At 35.0% G+C, this 21,424-nt stretch overlaps 1 protein-coding gene across 1 annotated transcript in view; it reads left to right on the forward strand.

Moving 5' to 3' along the window:
* Nucleotides 1-21,424, forward strand: part of LAMA2 (laminin subunit alpha 2) — a 554,924-nt gene that overhangs the window by 436,453 nt on the left and 97,047 nt on the right. Inside the window, exons 39-40 of the mRNA XM_045544336.1 lie at nt 27-190; nt 1,475-1,613. Coding sequence (XP_045400292.1) covers nt 27-190; nt 1,475-1,613 — 303 coding nt within the window. The remainder of the gene's footprint in view (nt 1-26; nt 191-1,474; nt 1,614-21,424) is intronic.

Genomic DNA, 21,424 nt, shown 5'->3' on the forward strand with positions numbered 1-21,424 from the left:
AAATGCCTTCTCTTTTCTACTATCAGTATGTTGAAGACATTCAAACTAAATTGCCACCTATGTCTGAGGAACTTAAAGATAAAATAGATGACCTCTCCCAAGAAATGAAGGACAGAAAGCTTGCTGAGAAGGTGTCCCAGGCTGAGAGCCATGCAGCTCAGTTAAATGATTCATCTGCTGTCCTCGATGGGTATGTCATTTGTTGTTGGAAATGTCTGTGTATTTGGACTCTTGTTCAAAAGTTTTGACTAGCAGAAATGGTAGCGAATCACTTTCAAATCTTGATTTCTATAATTATGAACATACTAGCTACATGGCCTTTCTGTGGAAGGGCCTAATTAGGAGAGTCTGGGCCAAGCTCTACTGGAGCAGCATCAAAAGTGTGAGTTAAAAGTAGATTCAAATATGGCTTGGTAGGGAGTGAACATAGCCGTAAGCTACAGTTAGAAAAAAATATTTTCTGTTCTTTATTGGGAAGCACAGCAGTCGCCTTATTAGCATTTTAAATAATATACATATAAACACATTCTGCTTCAAAGTTCAGCTTTATATTTCTAATGGAATCAAAACAATTTATTGTTAAAAGGGTAGCTTTTGAAAATGTGTCACATACATAGCCTTTAAATCTTTTTTTCTCTTTTAAACTCCAGGGAGACACTATGTACAGCTCCGTAAAATAATAGTTTACTCTAGCTGGGATTATTACATAGTCCAGATGAGGGAGGGGTAAGAGGGAAGGGTATGTTTGACTTGTAAACAGCCCTCTAGGTATAACTGATATGCTTCCCCTACAATTTTGAGATTGTCATAATAAATAGAAGTGCTCTTAGCCCTGAGAATAATTTTCCCAAATAAATCTACACCACATGCAAGACTATGTTCCCAGATTTAATATTAATTATTACAGAGGAAAATATTAATTTTTGAAGACCCTAGGAGTTATAGCACAATTCATTTTGTAACAAACTTTTGCCACTTTATAGGAACAATAAACTACACATCAGCAGACCCAGACTCCAAGTCGTTAATTAAGGACATGTTGGTCAAGTGACCCGAAGCAAGCCATTTAACCTGAGATTCATTTATCCTCCCCTAGGAAGTGCACCTGCCCCAGGAAATTTTGTGAAATTAATTCCAGTACTATAGAACAAGTGCTCTGAACCCTTTAGTATGCTCCAGAAATAAAATAAAGGATTGTCTCTCTGCATACACTTGCCTGTACACATGGTTGCAGAGGCTTTGGGAGGATGCTAGGGATATTTAAGATATGTGTTTCATAGCTGAATTATTGAGAGATATGAGTTTAAGTTAAAACTACAACACAATACAGTAAGTGGATATCTCACTATGATTTGGAATTATCATAATTATATTGACCACAATCATTTGAAAGCCATATTTGTTATAATTAGGTTGTTCTTCACTGGAGTACCATTGAGTGCTCTAATATTTGTTTCTTGGGTCATCCCAACAGAATTCTTGATGAAGCTAAAAACGTCTCCTTCAATGCCACTGCAGCCTTCAAAGCTTACAGCAATATTAAGGACTATATTGATGAAGCTGAGAAAGTTGCCAGAGAAGCCAAAGATCTTGCACAGGAAGCTACAAAACAGGTAAGAAACAAATAATATGTGTGCTGAGAATGGAGATCAACCTTTTTGATTACCTAAACCAAATTTTTCAAATTTAAGTGAGCTCTGGAAAATATTAGTAAATTAGTGTATTTGTTTTGAATTATATTTGAAAGCCTCTTTTAAATTTTATCCCAAAATTCTCAGTATGCTGTTATTATACCAGAACTCTTTTCTGTCATCTGCTACTTACCACTGTCAGGGTCTTGAAATTATAGCAGAGACCAAGGAGGTTTGTGCGACCAACTCACAAAATAAAAATAGGTAAACAGAACACACTGGACATGGAAATTTATCGCTATTTATGCCAAATGTCATCAGTTAAAAAAAAAGTGCCCTGGGAATTAACACCATTACTTATAATCATATACAAGTTGTTTATATATGAAGTTTGCCTATAAAAATGCACATTTTGCAAAATACATCAGATCATATGCTTCTAAACTATTTATACCATTTTTATAAATGGAAAAATCTCTTAAACTTTGGCTGTAGTCATTGCTGAAAAACATTTGGAACCAATTTTTTAGAGTTTTAGGATGCCGAGTTATATCACATTATTTGAATATTTTCAATAGTGATGAATTTCCATTATTTATATGTAGGGCAACATTTTGTAAATAAGCTGTGTGATAAACCTTGGTAATACTATTTTAGGTTAAAAAAAATCTCATAGGGAGCATGCTGTAAGTTAAAATGCTCAGAACCATTATTTACTCCTTTTGTTTCACACAGAATTTTGCAAATACATCAGAATTTTGTGGGGTGAGGGAAAGCCTGATTGGACATTCAACTATGAATGAAATATACATAAATAATGGCATTAAAGAAACAGATCAATATTCTCTTTGGTTTGGTATTGGGCAAAAATGCTCTCTTGGATTTCAGGAATATTAGAAATATTTACCACAGTCTTAGGAGGTTAATTTTGTGGTTATAATGAATGCATCACAATTTATGAGCAATTACTGCTGTTTTTGGCTTTCTGGAATGAGTTCTAATAATGCCATATGTTCTGTTTACTTTTTATATAAAATAGCGGCATGATCATTACAAAAGCTTTCCTATGTTCAGTTATCCTTTTGTAATGAACCTATTTTTCAAATGTACACTAAATTTTAATCCATCTTCTTTGAGGTAATTTTTTATAAATTTAAAGACCCTAATATCCAATTTCACCATTTCCATTTAACCTGTTTTATTGGATGATCGTTTTCAGCCTCTAGCACAGTGCGCGGCAAATAGTAGGTACTCATGAATGAATGAATGAATTTCATTATGATTGACACTTTTCGTGCTATTTACAATTTTTTGTACCAATAAAAATTTTGCTATTATCATTGCTTCATCGTTATAAATTTCTTCTAACATTTTATGTTAAAGAGCTGTTTAATTTCACTCAAATTTAAAACATCACTTTATACTTAGGAAACTCTAATTTTTATGCGGACATGAAATGTGCCCTTAATGCTCCTTACCACGGATAGTAGGCTAACCAACCTCAAACTAGAGCTTTGGTGAGTTGCAATGCATTACAACATGTCCCCTCTTATTATTATTCCTTATCTCTTCCATTAACCCTGTAAAAATAATTAAATTGTTGACAAATGACGAGATAAGTACTAAAGAGAATCACTGATTTATTAAATGGCTATCAGAAAATACAAAGGGGGCTGATTTGTCCCAGAAAGTTTGTTGGAATGTGTTTCATGAACAGAATATATAATGCTTTAATTTTAATAGGTTATTAAAATATAGTTCTATAAATATAGTTGCCAAATATTAAGTTAAGCAATTACCTAGATAGGATTAATCTCCTATAAATATAAGATCTGATATTACTGCTAGAGCTATAGATAAACACAAAAGGATGAGATTGTTTATTATTTACCTATGAAGGAATTCAAAGAATAACAATATAGAAGAATCCTCTACACATTTGAGTCTAACCCTACAAAGAAGGAAGAATGTTTTCAATAAATTAAAAAGAAAAAAAGTGGACATTTTCAGGAGGAAATAAAAAAGAACAATTAAAGAAACACTGTAACAACCAATTAACACTGTGAAGAAAATGGAGGTGAGGTAATTTGAAACCAAAAAAAGCATTGAAAATACCATAAGAAGAGAAACGAATGGCAGAAGTAACCTGTAAGCATGATTAAGACAGTATTTTAAAAACAACTTCACTCTTTAAAATTCACTTACGTCTACCTATTTACAAACACACAGAGATAATCAAGAATGGAATTAAAAGGAAAATATGAGTGAAAAGAAAGTTGATCCCTTATAAGCAGGAGGAGACTGCATACAATTTAAGTTTGTAGTGTGGTATTCTTATGTAAAGAGTAACAGCTACTTGTCTTGCATTGATAATTTCTTTAAATCTCAGGATGAAATACTTTAAGAATGTAAACATTATGAAAAAATATTATTTTTCTATTAGTGTTTGGTGATAAAAAAAACTATAAACATTTGTTTTTCCATGCAACCTCCAAGATAAAATCTCATTTAGGACCTCTCTGATGGGTGCAAGGAAAAAGAGAAAGGAAATAGGTCACTTTTTAGAAAATGGAGTACAAAGATCCAGTCCTTTTTTTCCTAATGTTAATTGCTTGGATCCTATTTTAAAAAGACTCTAAAACAAATGAGAATTAAGAATTAAACCTTTTAAAAAATTTTTCCAAGTCATAGGTGAACTTGAAACCTACATTATCTACCAGATCAGATTTCACAAGTTGGTGAACAAATAGATTTGATATGCTGTTGGACCCTTGCGATGGCCACTAGAGACACTAGGCACACTTCCAGTGGCAATAGGGCATGAGGACCTCCACTGGAAAGGTCTTAGATGCTGTAACTTCAATCTGGTATATTCAAACAACAAACAAGAGAAGGCTAATGTGGAATGAATTCTGTAGTTCAGGTTCTTAATGAAGAATCGTCACACAACTATCATTACACATTCTTTACCTGATCTGAAATGTCATTTTCCTTCCTTTCATCCATTTCTCCTTCTTTTTCTAGGTCAATGAAATGTGCTAGTTTGGTTTATATACTTTGATGTGGAAAATTTAGGCAGTTCTCAACTCTTCTAGGTATCTTGCATTAAAAAAAAAAAAATGAATCACGCTTTCACTTCCCTTGGCAACTTAAGATTTCCTTTCTTCTGTCTCTCTTCTTCACCTTGCAGTCACTGTAATTGTCTGAAACTTTCTGTCTCTGTCTGTCTCTCTCTCATACACACACCCACACAATGTTGCTTAATAGTCTCTGAATCTTCTTTCTCAGTTTGTCTCAGTGTTTGTTTAGTTAGATCTTCATTAGGAATGAGTATGAAAAATTGAGAAAAACTTATACTGCCTGTATTAGTCAGAGTTTTCCAGAGAAACAGAACTAGTAGGAGATAAGAGAGATAGATGATAGATAGATAGATAGACAGATAGATAGATAGATATAAAAGATTTATTATGAGGAATTGGCTCACATGATTGTAGAGGCTGAGGAGTCCCACAGTCTGCCACCAGCTGGAGACTCAGAAAAGCCGATGAGGCAGTGCAGTTCAAGTTCAAAGGCCTGAGAACCAGAGAAGCTGGTGGTGTAAATCCCAGACTAAGACATTCTATAAAAAAGACATGTGCACTAGAATGTTTATAGCAGGACAATTCACAATTGCAAAGATGTGGAAAGAACCCAAGTGCCCATCAATACATGAGTGGATTAATAAAATGTGGTATATGTATACCATGGAGTACTACTCAGCTGTAAGAAACAATGGTGATCTAGCACCTCTTATATTTTCCTGTATAGAGCTGGAACCCATTCTACTAAGTGAAGTATCCCAAGAAAGGAAAAATAAGCACCACATGTACTCACCATCAAATTGGTTTCACTGATCAACACCTAAGTGCACATATAGGAATAACATTTATCGGGCGTCAGGCAGATGGGAGGGGCGATGAGGGGATGGGTATATACATACATAATGAGTGCGATGAACATCATCTGGGGGATGGACATGCTTGAAGCTCTGACTCGGGGGGGGGGAGAGGCAAGGGCAATATACGTAGCAAACATTTGTACCCCCATAATATGCTGAAATAAAAAAAAAACAAAGGTACTAATTTAAAGTGAATATACAAGCATATCTGAAGTTAACATAATGTTGAAAATGAGAAAAATAACAAGCTATGACATTGTCATTTAAAATACGTCTTTCTAATAGTCTCTCTCTTTCATATCCTTAAAGGCTAAATTCTTTTCAATGATATATTTTGACTTGTAGTTTCTTTTTCAAGTTATATACAATGCCAGAAAATTCTGCGAGAATTTTAAAATATCCATCTTTCTTGAATGGTACATAATAAATAATTGAATTCAATTTTTAAAAAAGCGCCAGGGTAGAGGAGAGGAGATGTCCCAGCTCAATCTGTAAGGCGGGGGGAAAAAAAGGGCGAATTCCTCCTTTCTTTGTCTTTTGTTCTTTTCAGACCCTCAACAGACTGGGTGATGGGCAGTCATATTGGAGAGGGCGATCTACTGTACTTTCATCCAGAAACACCCTCCCAGACACACCCAGAAATAATGTTTAATCTGGGCACCAATGGCCAGGTGACACATAAACTTCGCCATCACACTGGCCTCAACTCCAGTACACAATGTGGTCTTTGTATTTATTCTCCAAATTCAAATTCTCTCACTTGCTACAATTACCCGTATTTCTTGGGAGTCATCATTCTAAAAATCTTTGGCAAGGTCTTTCTCAGGCATTTCTAGGAAAAATAACATAAAATACAGAAGAAAGTGAGGACAATTTGAAAGTATTTCATTTTCTTATAGAAACAAAAATAGTGGACAGTAAAGAACAGTGCTGGGTAGGCAAGATGTAAGCTTTAGGCAAACTGAAGAAAGGGGTGGGGAAGCCTAGGAAAAAGTATACTATACAGGAGGAGAATATTCCTGAAGATTAAACAGTCTTAAAGCATTAGACTCTTATATCCCAATAAATACATGAACTACTCTTATAAGTGACTTCTCAGTGTTTAATCCCTAATATGAAGAGAATGAAAAGCCTATAAAAACTTCAAAAGGAGTTTTTTTTTGCTTTAGGGTCAAGTGTCTAAGGAATAAACTGGATTTTTGAAAATTTACTCTCATGTGGCAGATCAGTGAGGGGGAAAAACCCTGACAGGAAGCGCTGAACAACTATAAAATACACTATAAAACACACTTCATTTGCTGTAAAATACACTGTGTTCATTGAACTACTATAAAATACACTTCAAAAGGAATGTCAACAAAATCAAAGAACATGGATATTAAAGAGATGAAAGTGAACAAAAAAATAGTAAATGTGTACAAATCTAAGTAAACATTGTGAAAACCATAATAAAAATGTGTGGCATTAAAAGTAGACATAAAAGACAAGAAACTAATAATATGGGAAATGGGTCAGGTAGTCAGTTAAAAATTTTTAAGGTCTTTGAATTTTGGGGAGGAGAGTAAAATGTTGTTACCTTTAATCTTTGTTAAGTATAGGTATTAAACATAGAGGAAAATTATAGAAGAATGGCAATAACAGTTTTAGAGTTCTACAGAGAAATAGAACCAGTAGGATATATGTGTGCGTGCATATATACACACACATATAGAGATGTATATTTTAATTGATTATTTTTTTAGTTTAATAATTTTTATTTCAAAATATTAAGGGGGTACAAGGGTTTTGTTACATGGATAAATTGTATAATGCTGAAGTCAGGGCTTATAGTGTGCCCATCACCAGAGTAGTATACATTGTACCTAATAGATAAGTTTTTATCCCTCACCCCCCTTCTCTTCTCCCCCATTTTTAATTTCCAGTGTCCTTTATACCACTTTATGACCATGTGCATCCATTGTTTAGCTCCCACTTATTAGTGAGAACATGTGGTGTTTGTTTTTCCATTCTTGAGATACTTCACTCAGGATAATGTTATCCAGTTCCATTTAAGTTGCTGCAAATGGCATTATTTCATTCCTCTTTATGGCTGAGTGGTATTCCACGGTATATATATATATACCACATTTTCTTTATCCACTCATTAGTTGATGGACACTTAGGTTGATTCCCTATTTTTGCAATTGTGAATAGTGCTGCAATAAATATATGAGTACAGGTATCTTTTTGATATAATGATTTCTCTTCCTCTGGGATTGATGGATTGAATGGTAGGTCTAGTTTTAGTTTTGTGAGGAATCTCCATACTGTTTTCCATAGAGGTTGTAGTAATTTACAGTGCCACCAACAATATATAAGCATTCCTTTTTCATGGTATCCATGCCAACATCTATTGTTTTTTTGATTTTTTAATGATGGCCATTCTGATAGGGGTAAGATGGTATCTCATTGTGGCTTTTATTTACATTTCCCTTGTGATTAGTGACGTAGAGCATTTTTTCATATGTTTGTTGGCTATTTGTCTATCTTCTTTTGAAAAAACTCTGTTCATGTCTTCTGCCCACCTTTTAATGGGGTTATTTGTTTTTTTCTTGCCAATTTGTTTAAGTTCTTTGTAGAGTCTGAAGATTAGTCCTTTGTTGGATATATAGTTTGTGGATATTTCTCCCATTCTGTAGGTTGTCTGTTTACTCTGTTAATGATTTCCTTTGCCATGCAAAAACTTTGTAGTTTAATTAAGTTCCATTTACTTGTTTTTGTTGTTGCTGTACTTGCCTTTGGAATCTTACTCATAAATTCTTTGCCTGTGCCTGTGTCCAAAATAAATTTTCTTACTTTCTTGTCTAGGATTTTTGTGCTTTCAGGTCTTACATTTAAGTTTTTAATCCATCTTGAGTTAATTTTTGTATGTGGTGAGAGATAGGGATCCTGCTTCATTCTTCTACATGTGCTTATCCAATTATCCCAGCACCGTATATGGAATAGGGTGTCCTTTACCCAGTGTATGTTTTTGTCTGCTCTGTTGATAATCAGTTGGTCATAGCTATTTGGTTTGATTTCTGGGTTCTCTGTTTTATTCCATCAGTGTCTATCTCTACCTTATACCAGTACCATGCTGTTTTCGTTACAATAGATTTACAGTGTAATTTGAAGTCAGGTAATGTGATACCTCCAGATTTGTTCTTTTGGCTTAAGATTGCTTTGACTATTTGGGCTCTCTTTTAGTTCCATGTGAAGTTTAGGACTATTTTGTTTTCTAAATCTATGAAATATGATGTTGTTGGTATTTAGATGGGAATTGTGTTGAATCTGTAAATCACATTGGACAGTATGGACATTTTCACAATGTTGATTCTTCCAATCCATGAGCATGGGATGTTTTTCCATTTGTTTGTATTATCTATTACTTCTTTCATCACCATTTTGTAGTTCTCCTTGCAGAGATCTTTCATCTCCTTTGGTAAATATATTCCTATGTATTTTATTTACTTTGTGGTTATTGTAAATGGTGTTGAGTTCTTGATTTGACTCTCAGCTTGACTGTTATATTAGTATATAGAAATGCTACTGATTTGTGTACATTGGTTTTGTAACCTGCAACTTTGCTGAATTTATTTATCAATTATAGGAGTCCTTTGGTGAAGTCTTTAGGATTTTCTTGATACAAGATCATATCATTGGCAAACAGGTGTAGTTTGACCTCCTCTTTCCTGATTTGGACATCCTTTATTTCTTCCTCTTGTCTGATTTCTCTGGCTAGGACTTCCAGTACTGTGTTGAACAGAAGTGATGACAGTGGGCACCTTTGTCTTGTTCTAGCTCTTAGAGGGAAAGCTTTAAATCTTTCACCATTCAATATGATGTTGGCTCTGAGTTTGTCATATATGGCTTTTATTATTTTGAGGTATGTTCCTTCTATGACTGGTTTGTTGAGGGTTTTTATCATTAAGGGGTGCTGGATTTTATCAAATGTTTTTCCAGCATCTATTTAGATAATCATATGCTCTTTGTCTTTACTTTTGTTTTTGTGGTGAATCACATTTATTGATCTGTGTATGTTGTATCATCCATGCATCCTTGGAATGAAACCCACTTGATCATGGTGGATTATCTTTTTGATGTGCTGTTGAATTCTATTTTCTAGTATTTTCTTGAGGATTTTTATATCTATGATCATAAGGGATCTTAGCCCATAGTTTTCCTTTTTTCTTGTGTCCTTTCCTGGCTCTGGTATCAAGGTGATTTTGGCCTCATAGAACAAGTTAGGAAGGGTTCCTTCCTTCTCAATGTTATGGAACAGTTTCAGTAGAACAGGTGTTAGTTCTTCTTTGTAGGTCTGGTAGAATTTGGCTGTGAATCCTTCTGGCCCTGGGCTTTCTTGTTGTTGTTGTTCTTGCTGTTGCAATATATTTATTACTGTTTCAGTCTTGATGCTTGTTATTGGTCTGTTCAGGAGCAGGCTTCGAGGTTGTGTGTTTCCAAGAATTTATCCATTTCATATAGGTTTTCTAGTTTGTGTGTAGATGTTTCTATGGTAGTCCCTGGATGGTATTTTGTATTTCTGTGGTATCAGTTCTAATGTTTCCTTTTTCATTTCTGATTGAGTCCTTCCTCTTCTATTTCTGGCTAATCTAGTGCTCTATCAATTTTGTTTATCTTTTTAAAGAACCAACTTTTTGTTTCATTAATCCTTTGTTGTTGTTGTTGTTGTTGTTTTTTTTTTGGTTTCTATTTTATCTAGTTCTGCTCTGAGCTTTGTTATTTCTTTTTTCCTGCTAGGTTTGTGTTTGGCTTGCTCTTACTCTGTTTCCTTAAGATGTGACATAGGTTGTTAATTTGTGATCTTTGTTTTTGATGTAAACATTTAAGGCTATGAATTTCTGCCTTAGTAATATTGTTACTGTATCCCATAGATTTTGGAGGTTTGTGTTGCCTTTGTCATTCAATTCAAATTTTTTTTTATTTTTATCTTGATTTTATCATTAACCAATGGATCATTCAGCAGCAGGTTGTTTAATTTCCATGTATTTGTGTAGTTTTGAGAGTTCCTCTTGAAATTGATTTCTATTTTTATTCCACTGTGGTCTGAGAAGATACATGGTATGATTTCAATTTTTCTAAATTTATTGAGACTTGTTTTGTGGCCTAACACATGATCTATCTTGGAAAATGTCCCAAGTGCTGATGAGAATAATGTATATTCTGCAGTTTGGGGGTAGAATGTTCTGTAAATGTCTGTTAGGTCCATTTGTTCTGGAATCTCTTTAAATCCAGCCTTTCTTTGTTCATTTTCTGCCTTGGTGATCTGTCTAATTCTATTAGTGGCGTGTTGAAGTCCCCAGCTGTTATGATGTTGCTGTTTATTTCTTTCTTTTGATCTAGTAGAATTTGTTTTATGAATCTGGAAGCTCCTGTTTTAGATGCATATATATTTAGAATTGTTGTATCTTCCTGTTGAATTGATCTCTTTTTCATTATATAATGACCTTCTTTGTCTTTTCTTACCATTGTTGATTTAAAGTCTATTACATCTGTTATGAGAATAGCTACTCCTGCTTGCTTTTGGTTTCCATGTGCATGAAATATCTTTTCTACCCCTTTACCTTGAATCTATGAAAATCTTTGTGAGTTAAATGGGTTTCTTGAAGACAGCATATATTTTGGGTTGTGTTTTTTTAATCCATTCAGACAATCTACATCCTTTGAGGGAAGCATTAAGACCATTGACATTTAATGTTAGTATTGATATGTGAGATACTGTTCTGCACGTTTTGATTGTTACTTACTTGCTTTGTGACTGTTTTATGAGAGATGTGAGTTATAACTTTTGGGTATTTTACACTGGTCAGTATCAATTGTTCTGTTGCATGTATAGAGCATTTTTAGGCATTTCTTGAAGGGCAGATCTAGTGATGACAAATTCCCTTAGCGTTTGCTTCTCTGGCAAAGACTTCATTTCTCCTCATTTATGAAACTTAGTTTTGCAGGATACAAAATTCTTAGATGGCAGTTATTCTGTTTAAGGAGACTAAAGATACGACTCCATTCCTTTCTAGCTTGTAACATTTCTGTTGCAAAATCTGCATGCTGACCCGTGGGTGGAGAAGCAGTATGGTGCCTGCCATGGCAGCTCAGGTCTGTAGGGACAGGGTGTGGCCCTGAGGTGGCTGGCAGCCCAGTGCTCTGTTCTCAAGAAGTACCCAGTTCACTGATGGCAGCAGCTTTTGGGCTCTTTAGGGTACAAAAGCTCTCTAACACTTTGGGAGGCTGCAGTCTGCCAGAGGTGTGAGGGGAAAAAAAAAGCCAAACACCCCCACCTACCTTTCTACGTGCTCCAAATTCTTCAGGGGTCAATCTCTGCTGAAATGTTGCTCCTTCTTATTCTGCTCTGCAACTTGTTCCTATGGAATCTCGTGTAGGTTCTGGCCCTTATCCCTCAGAATTATAACTGTGATATGTTTTTTTCATCTAAAACTTTTCCTTCTTTCTGAGACGATCTTGTGACCAATGTCTCTAGTCAGCCATCTTGCCTCTTCCTCCTAGATATATATTATAAAGAATTGGCTCACACAATTGTGGAGGCTGGCAAGTCTAAACTCTGCAGGGCGGGCCAATGAGCTAGTGTCAATGTTGCAGTCTTGAGTCTGGAGGCAGAAATCCTTCCTCTTCTGGAGACATCAGTCTTTCCTCTTAAGGCCTTCAACTGATTGGATGAGGATCTCCCACATTATGAAGGGTAATCTGCTTTATTCTGAGTCTACTGATTTGGGCCGGGAGCAGTGGCTCATGCCTGTAATCCTAGCACTCTGGGAGGCTGTGGTGGGAGGATCACTTGAGATCAGGAGTTCAAAACCAGCCTAAGAAAGAGTGAGACCCCCATCTCTGCTAAAAATAGAAAAATTAGCCAGGCATCGTGGCGCGCGCATGTAGTCCCAGCTACTCAAGAGGCTGAGGCAGGAAAATTGATTGAGACCAGGAGTTTGAGGTTGCTGTGAGCTAGGCTTATACCACCATGGCACTCTACTCAGGGCAACAGAGTGAGACTGTCTCAAAAAAAAAAGAAAAAAGATTCTAGTGATTTAAATGTTAATCACATCTTTAAAAATATCTTCACAGTAATGTCTAGACTGGTGTTTGACCAAACAACTGGGTACCATAGCCTAGTCAAGTGGACACATAAAGTTAAGCATCACAAACAGCTGTCCATTCCAAATAAGCAGAGAGAAAAAAAATGTTTGAAGAGGAGGAGAATTTTCAAGGAATCCTATAAAAGGCAAAAAATAGAAAAACAAAAATTAACAAACAAAAAAACATGGTAAATATAAAACATAAGATACAGTAGAATTAAATCCAAATACAGCAGTCAGGGTAATTATCACTAATTGCCTCAAGAAATAACTCCTGAAATCTCAAAGGCTGAACACAATTCAAGTTTATATCTCATATCACAACACAAAGTGAGTGATACAACCCTCTCCATCTTTTAGTTACACCATACCATGTAGCCTCCATGAGCGTCCTGGCAGGGAAAGAGAAAGAAGGAAGAGACATGCTGGCTCTTACCATGTTGGCTCATGTAGGGCCTGGAACACATCTGGTCTCAGTCCATTGACTGGAAGTAGCCAAGTGACCCAAACTTACTGTAAGAGAGGCTGGGAAAAATAGGAGGCACATAGAATATTTGATGAGTGCTAACTATCTTTGCTTCAAGTTGTTTACATAATAAATGAAAACAGACTAAAAGTGCCAGTTAGGTAACAATGATTTTCATATTGGATTAAAAAGGCAGCCATTTATATATGACTTACACAAAATACCACTAAGCCATAGGTACACAGAAAGACTGAAAATGAGAGATAAAAACAGATACACCAGGGAAACTCTAACCAGAAGAAAGTTGATATAATACTGTTATTAGCAATCAAAATAGGCATTACATTTTTTAAAAGGTGTTATTTGGGATATAGAGAGTCATCACAATAGAATTAAAGGAACAATTTAGCAGGAAGATACAAAAATTGTGAACCTGCAAGATTGTAACAAGAAAACATAAGAATAAATAGACAAATGTGTCATAATGAGAAAATTGACATATAACTATAATAGTGAGAGATTTTACCATATTGCTCTTAAAAATTGATAGGTCAAGCAAAGAGATGTAAGGATGCAGGTTTTAAAAGTGCCATAAACAAGGTGACTTCTTGGCTTTATAGAACTCTGTCAACTAGATAATTAATTCTGTGTGTCCCATTAAATAAAGTACTCATGAAACTTTGAAAAAAAAGGACTGTAAACTAGATAACAAAGCTACTATCAGCAAATCCTAATGATCCAATAGCACCTAAACTACATTCTCTGATCACGGTGTAATAAAATTAGAAATTGATGCAAAACAATTGCTCCAAAAAAAGATTCCAAATAAAAAACATACTTTAAAGTAATTCATGAGTCAAAGAAAAAATATAATTTATATTCACAAAATATTTGATAATGGAATGTAAAACTTCTCATCAAAATTTGTGCAATGCAAATAAAGTGACACCAACAGGAAAATGTACTGTTTTAAATGCAGATATAAGGAAAGAATAAGAACAGAAACTAATTATCTAAGGTTTCTGCTCAAGAAGTTAAAAAACGTACAAAGAAAGAAATAAAAATAAAAGCAGAAATTAATGACCTAGAGAAAAAGAACATTAGACAGGGTTGACAAAACAGAAAGCTGACTCTTAGAATAAACAGGCAAATAAACAGAGAAGACAAGAACGATCAAGCAAACAAAGAGAGATGACACATATGAACAGGATTTGTAATGAAAAGGGGAATATCATTATAGATACAGTATAGATTAAATATAAACATGAATGTACTAGAGTACATGAGCAACTTTATTCAAATGAATTTCAATACTTAGGTGAAGTGAACAATAGGTCTAGAGACCAAAATTTACTCAGAAAAAGTAGTAAACCTGAGTAGAACTATAATCATTAAAAATTGAACTAATAGTTAATACAAGAAAACAACGTCTACAAAATTGCAAGGACTCATTATACAAAACGTTCCAAAGAATAGAAAAAGAAGGAAAGGTTCCTCAGCTTAGTTTGAGGCCGTTAAAATCTTGATGGCAAAACTGTATCAAGGACCATATTTTAAAAGAAAAACTATAGGCCAATCATTTAAATAGAGATAGAAATTGTAAATAAAATAATATCAAACCAAATCCAAACAGTGATATTTTAAAGATTTGGACAGCAAAAAGTCAATATTTGTCAGATATGGATGATGGGAATACAAATGTCTGTATAATTTCTTATCTGTATGCTTAAATTATTTAGGTAAATGTTTTAATAAAAATGAAAGTAAGAGGAGATAGAAAATCAGTCCTGCAAGGAGATCTATCCTAAAAAAAAAATTTTAAAGTAGGTTTAAAATGGGTCTGGAAATAAAATAACAGCCCTCATTCTTTACACTAACAGGAGACCCTAAATTTCTTTCTTTGTTTATTATGTATACATGTTTTAACTTCTTTTAAATTGAAAAAAAAAGGCTGATAATTTCAAGCAACAACTTATAACCTAACTTGTCTCACTTCTAAGTTCACACCCTCAGGGGCAATCACTTCTAAGTCTTTCAAATATTTCTTCTCCTTCTATATCTCTTAGTAATATTAATATCATGCCATTACATATTTCATTAATATGTATTAATGTAGGGCATTATCTGTTTAATTACTGCTGTGATGAAGGAGATGTAGTTCATATCACATTTCCCTCCCATCCATTTCCCAATATAGATACATCACCACTTTTAGATCCTTTACCGTTTGTTTTTTAACCTAAGTAAATATATTTAAAGCTTTATTTCCTGTTTCATAAATAATGGACGCCACACTCTATAAGACTATTTGTGCCCTCATACTTCCCTTTAGCCTACTTTCTTCCCTCCTCCTATCAAGTTCTACCCCTTTAACTTTCATATTGTGATGGCCAATAACAGTTGCATTTTATCTATAGCCATAATTGTTCCATGGCAGAATGCAGAAGTCTTTTCTCCTGAGCCGTTCATTTCCCAAAAGACTCCCTCTGATTTTTTTCAGTGGGGGGCAGTTGATTGCCTGCTTGCCAGTTGTTCTGTGCAAAAGAGAGGGGGTACTGCATTTCATAAAATAACTTTCAGTGAATTATTCATTTTTATTCTCACAACTGATCTAATCCTCTACCTCTGCACTCCCCAACTCCCAGGCTACACACCAGTACTGACCCATGGTCTGTTAGGAACTGGGCTGCAGGAGGTGAGTGAGCAAGCAGAGCCTCATCTGTGTTTACAGCCGCTCTCCATCACTGGCATCACTGCATAAGCTCCGCCTGTCAAATCAGCGGCAGCATTAGCTTCTCATAAGAGCATGAACTCTACCATAAACTGCACATGCGAGGGATCTAGGTTGCACGCTCCCTATGAGAATGTAATGCCTGATGATCTGAGGTGGAGCTGAGGTGGTGACACTAGTGTTGAGAAGCAGCTGCAAAGACAGATTATCATTAGCAGAGAGGTTTGAGTGCACAATAAATGTAATGTGTTTGAATCATTCCAAAGCCATCCCCCACACCCTGTGGAAAAATTGTCTGCCAGCAAACCGCTCCCTGGTGCCAAAATGGTTGGGGACCATTGCTCTACCTTACCTGTTGTTTCTGAGCCTGGCCTTCTCCAGATTCTGTGTGCCTCCTTTTTGGTGTATACCATGTGGTGTAAGCTGTGGATACAAAAACTCCAAAAGATTGAAGGGCAGGAATTATGTAAAGACCATGTAGGTGTGGTCAGAGAAGGGTGTCCATCCTGCCAAAGGGAAGATTCCTCTTCTAACGTCATACACTTGCCTTGATCCACTTCCTTTTATTCCATCATAGTTTTTATTCCCACTGTTATCTCCTACATCACTCCATTTTAATCTCCTGATACCATTTTCTGAAAATGATCAGTCTTTTGCTCAGAATTCAAAATACATTTTATAATCAGTTATTTTATACATATTACAACTCTGTTTACAAACAAGCAAAGAAAAATCTAACAGAAATTCCACCCTTAACTCTCTATCCCCCCCTGCTTTTTAACTTTTTGTTGTTTCCATTCATATCCATATCTTTTTATACTATCTGTCTCTCAAAATGTTGTTATAGTTATTTTGGTAGGTTTGTATTTTAGTCTTTCTGTTCAAGACATAAGTGGTTTATACACTGCAATTACAGCAATAAAGTATTCTGTATTTGTGTACTTATTGTTACCAGTGAGTTATATACCTTCAGGTGATTTCTTATTGTTCATTAATGTCCTTTTCTTTCAGATTGAAGCGCTCCTTTTAGCATTTCTTGTAGGACAGGTCTGGTGTTGATGAAATCCCTCAGCTTTTGTTTACCTGGGAAAGTCTATTTCTCCTTCATGTTTGAAGGGTATTTTTGCACAATATAATGTTCTAGGGTTAAGATCTTTTCTTTCAGCATTTTGAATATGTCATGCCACTGTACTAGTCCATGGCCTGGGGGTTGGGGACTGCAGAGGTAGAGGATTCAATCAGTTTTGAGAGTAAAAATGAATAATTCACTGAAAGTTATTTTATGAAACACAGTACCTCCTCTGTCTTGCACAGAGCAACTGGCAACCAAACAATCAACTGCCCTCTACTGAAAAAAAATCAGAGGGAGTCTTTTGGGAATTGAATGACTCAAGAGAAAAAAGACTTCTGCCTTCTGCCATGGAATAATTATGGTTATAGATAAAATGCAAATGTTATTGTCCATCACAGTATGAAAGTTAAAGTGATGTGGGCACTCTGTCTTAGCCACCAGTGCCAGGTCACCCCTGAAGCCTGCCCAGTCTTACCCAAAGCCTGTGGTGACTGTTGCCTGGCTACCTATGTTTATCAAAGCCCAAGGGCTCTTTAGTCGGCAGGTGGCAAATCCTGCCAGGACTGGGTTCTTCCCTTCAGGGTAGCATGTTTCCTTCTGGCCCAGGGTGGGTCCAGAAATGCTGTTCAGGAACTAAGGCCTGGACTCAGGGGCTTCAGACGTCTGCTTGGTACTTTATTTTACTGTGGCTGAGCTGCTACGCAAGTTGCAAAATAAAGTTCTCTGAGCTCTCCCCTTTCCTTTCTCAAGTGGAAGAAGAGTCTTCCTGAGCTGCATTGCCTGGAGTTGAGGGAGGGGTAACACAGGCACTGGCTTGACCACAGCTGCTAGTGTCTCACTGAGTCACATGCACCACAAGTCACCATGTTGTACACTAGATCTCTTTAACTTATGCTTCCTACCTAACTGAAATTTTGTATCCTCTGGACATCTGCCCAGTTCTACCTCCCAACACCTTATAACCACCATTCTACTCTCTGCTTCTATGAGTTCAACTTTTTTAGATTCTACATATAAGTGAGATCATATGACATTTGTCTTTCTATGCCTGGCTTATTTCACTTAATATAACACCCTTCAGGTTCATTCATGTTGACTTTTTAATTTCTACATAAAGCACTGTACAATATTACAACAATATATATTGCATTCAAAAGGTCCGATAAAGTATGATGTTAGCCATGTTGCAAACTTTAACTCACATATACCTTCTATGTTATTCTGTCAACCATTACGTAGCAATCATTCAAACAATAATTTTGGCTTCTAGTTTATATCTATAATTATTGGAGCTTACATTTTATACCAGTCTAGTGTTAATGGGAAAATGATATAAATGATATAACACCATAATTGATATGACAGTTCAATCTGTGACTAAAACTGGTGAGCATTTTTTCTTCCTTATCAGCAATTCAGCAACTGTCTGAGAATTAAGTGGTTTGCACAGTAGCAAATATAGAAAAGTCAGTGAGGATCTAAGTTACGTAGAAAAATATTGAATCTGTGTGTGAAAATAGTGTTCATTAAGCCATCCTTTAAGAAAGACTTTAGTGACTTTCTTTGTACATGATACTCTCATTTGAGTCAATAATGAAAAAACAATCTATTGGAAGGAGAGAAGCAAACTTTTATTTTATGACCTAACATTAGACATATTAAAAAATTTAGAGCATAAAATGATAGAAATCAAAGAGTTTGTGTCATCAGTCAGAAGCACAAAAACTCTTTGGGATGATGCTATGATGCAAAATGTTTGACCTAATTCTCTTCAAGGCAGAAATGTTACTGGTGCCATTCCACCTGCTCTTTAGAATTTCTACCCATAGGTGGAATAATCAAGAGGTGAAATTGCCATGTTGTGCTTGACTGTGGACATTAACTGGAGAGAAAACTCTAAGCCCTCTGAGAATGGTCTCTATCTCAGCAGACACCCCTTCATTGCCTTTACTCAAGATCCAGACCCCAGTTAGTGTCCACCCACCCTACCTCTAGTGTCCAGCTGGTAGCCCAGTGCCTGCCTCACTGCAGCAGACTAGTGGCATGCATAGGTGCTAGAGCAATTATGGCTGTCATGCTGTAATTAGGGAAAACCAATTCTTACTCAGTTATATATTTTTAAATCCTCCCTGATGTCTTTCTTGGTGTTCCCATCAAGCTAAAATTTCACAGTCACAAATTTGCAATTCTCATGAGCAATTTTGGGGATTTCCAATTTCATCTCCTTTGTGTGCTCAGTTGATTTCAATCTGCCACAGCGACTCGACTGATTCTTCTACCGTCCTAGGATATGTTAGTATTATGAAGTGCCAGGAATCTGCAACCTTTTCCACAGACTTCTGACCAAGGCTATCTCTTTGGGTTGTTTCCTGACTCATTTTTGATTCACTATTTCATTTTAATATTCTACAGTACTTAAAAATATATGTTATATTAAAACACCTTTAAAATTGATACATGGTGACTTCCTTATTTTAAAATTGTGTATGATCTTTTCAATTATTACAAAGCAGTTATGTTCATTATAGAAAAATAGGGAAAAAAGACAAGCAAGATGGACAAAATATAAAATGTGCATAATCCCATCAACCAAAAATAATTACTTTTATAATATTGTTGTATATATACCCATACCTTTTTTATGGAAATAGTTTTTGCACAAATGGAAGATTTTTTGTAACTATTTTGTAACAATTATCAGTTAACATCACATACACATTTTTTAAAATATTCTCAACAAATTACATCTTTTTAAATGTATATAGGACTAGATTCTACCATTCCTTCTGAGAATTTACTTTATTATAGTAAAAACATTATCCCCGATTTTTAACAGTAGTCTAACATGCCAGAATATAAATTTCTTCTGATAAATATTCTACATAAAAACATTGCAGCTAATCACCAACCTTTATATATATATATATATATATATATATATATATATATATATATATATATATATATATCCCTGCACATTTTGGACAGCTTTCTTTATTGAAAAGACTTTACATTTAAAATCGAGTTACATATTATCTTGGTACATTAACCCCTGTGGAAATGTGCAAGACCTGTCTTCTAAAATAAATCATTTCATAAAAAGAGAGAAATGGAATAGGTCATAAACCATGCTGATGAATTGTCAGTTGCTATTTTCTTTAAAAAAAAATAAACAAAAACAAAAATATTCTGCATCTTTCCTGAGAGCCAACTCTTTCAATGAATTCAGAACATTTATCTCTAATAAAGAAGTTATTTGAGGAACATTTAGAAAAATAATAAAAGCATAATGTAGAAAGCAATGTAAATAATAATTTAAACTTGTTTAAGAAAAGAAATCAGTGGGCTACAGGTTTGCGAGCCTGATAAACTAATTTACATTCAGGTCTCACCATACGTTTTTCTCTCCTAATAGAGCCTCCTCTGATAGCCAAACACTTAAGTAGTTTCTGGGCTCCGCGATGGCAATGAGCACCTTTTTTTAGGGGTGATTTTGTTTGTCTCTCCCTCCACTCCACTCCGGTTCCATTAGAGAAGGCACAGTCTTTCCATTTTTGAATATTCAATGCTTACTGTGGTGCTTGAGACAAATGAAAAGTCTTGTTAGGTAAATAAATCAATTCATTCATCTATTAATCAATGACGTTATGCTTTAACAAGCATCACTAGGAATATTTAACAAAGAGTAGGAAGAAAAAAACTAACATGTATTAAAACGCAATTACATGCCAGGCTGTCTATTAAATCTTCATAGATTTTATCATTTCATTTTTTTCCTACTCTAATGACATCTTAAATTATCTCACATTTCCATAAATAATTATTAACTAATAAAAACATGCAGCAACTTATATGTAATAATAGATTCTTTTTGGATGATATAATTAAAATGTTCATATAATTTTTGCATATTCAATATGCATGTATACACATATACACAGAGAGTACTGAGAAGTTATTATTTATAAAAATACCTCTAAAAAGCAAGAAACAAAATATCTTGCAACTCTAAGAATCTAATTTATATTTCACATATGCTGTAGACACAGCTCAGAAACTCAGATTTGATGCTTATGAATATTTATAAAGTATAATTAGCTTGGAAAACGCTGCTTCATCACCTGTTCTGATATCGTTGACGTGCTTCAATAACTTACTAAGCAATGCTGGAAAAGGATCTCTCCAAATTCCAGTGAGTCGAAACTATTATTTTCATCCGTAACATGTTAGTGTTTTCCATTTCCTTATCATAAGAAAAGGCTGTCCTTGAAACCTGAATTGTTGGCAGACTGCTTATAACTGACAGTTGTATGCCATCAACTCTTTACTAATATTTTAGAGAGCTTCTTCAAACATTGAGGCCTGTCTTATTCCTCCATAACTCCTGAATCCAAACTTCTCAATTCCACAGCCCTTGCCTGAGGTTACTGCTCTCTTTTCTCTGACCTGTACTGTTACAA

This window comes from Lemur catta, chromosome 2 (assembly GCF_020740605.2).
Source record: "Lemur catta isolate mLemCat1 chromosome 2, mLemCat1.pri, whole genome shotgun sequence".
NCBI classification, from domain to species: domain Eukaryota; kingdom Metazoa; phylum Chordata; class Mammalia; order Primates; family Lemuridae; genus Lemur; species Lemur catta.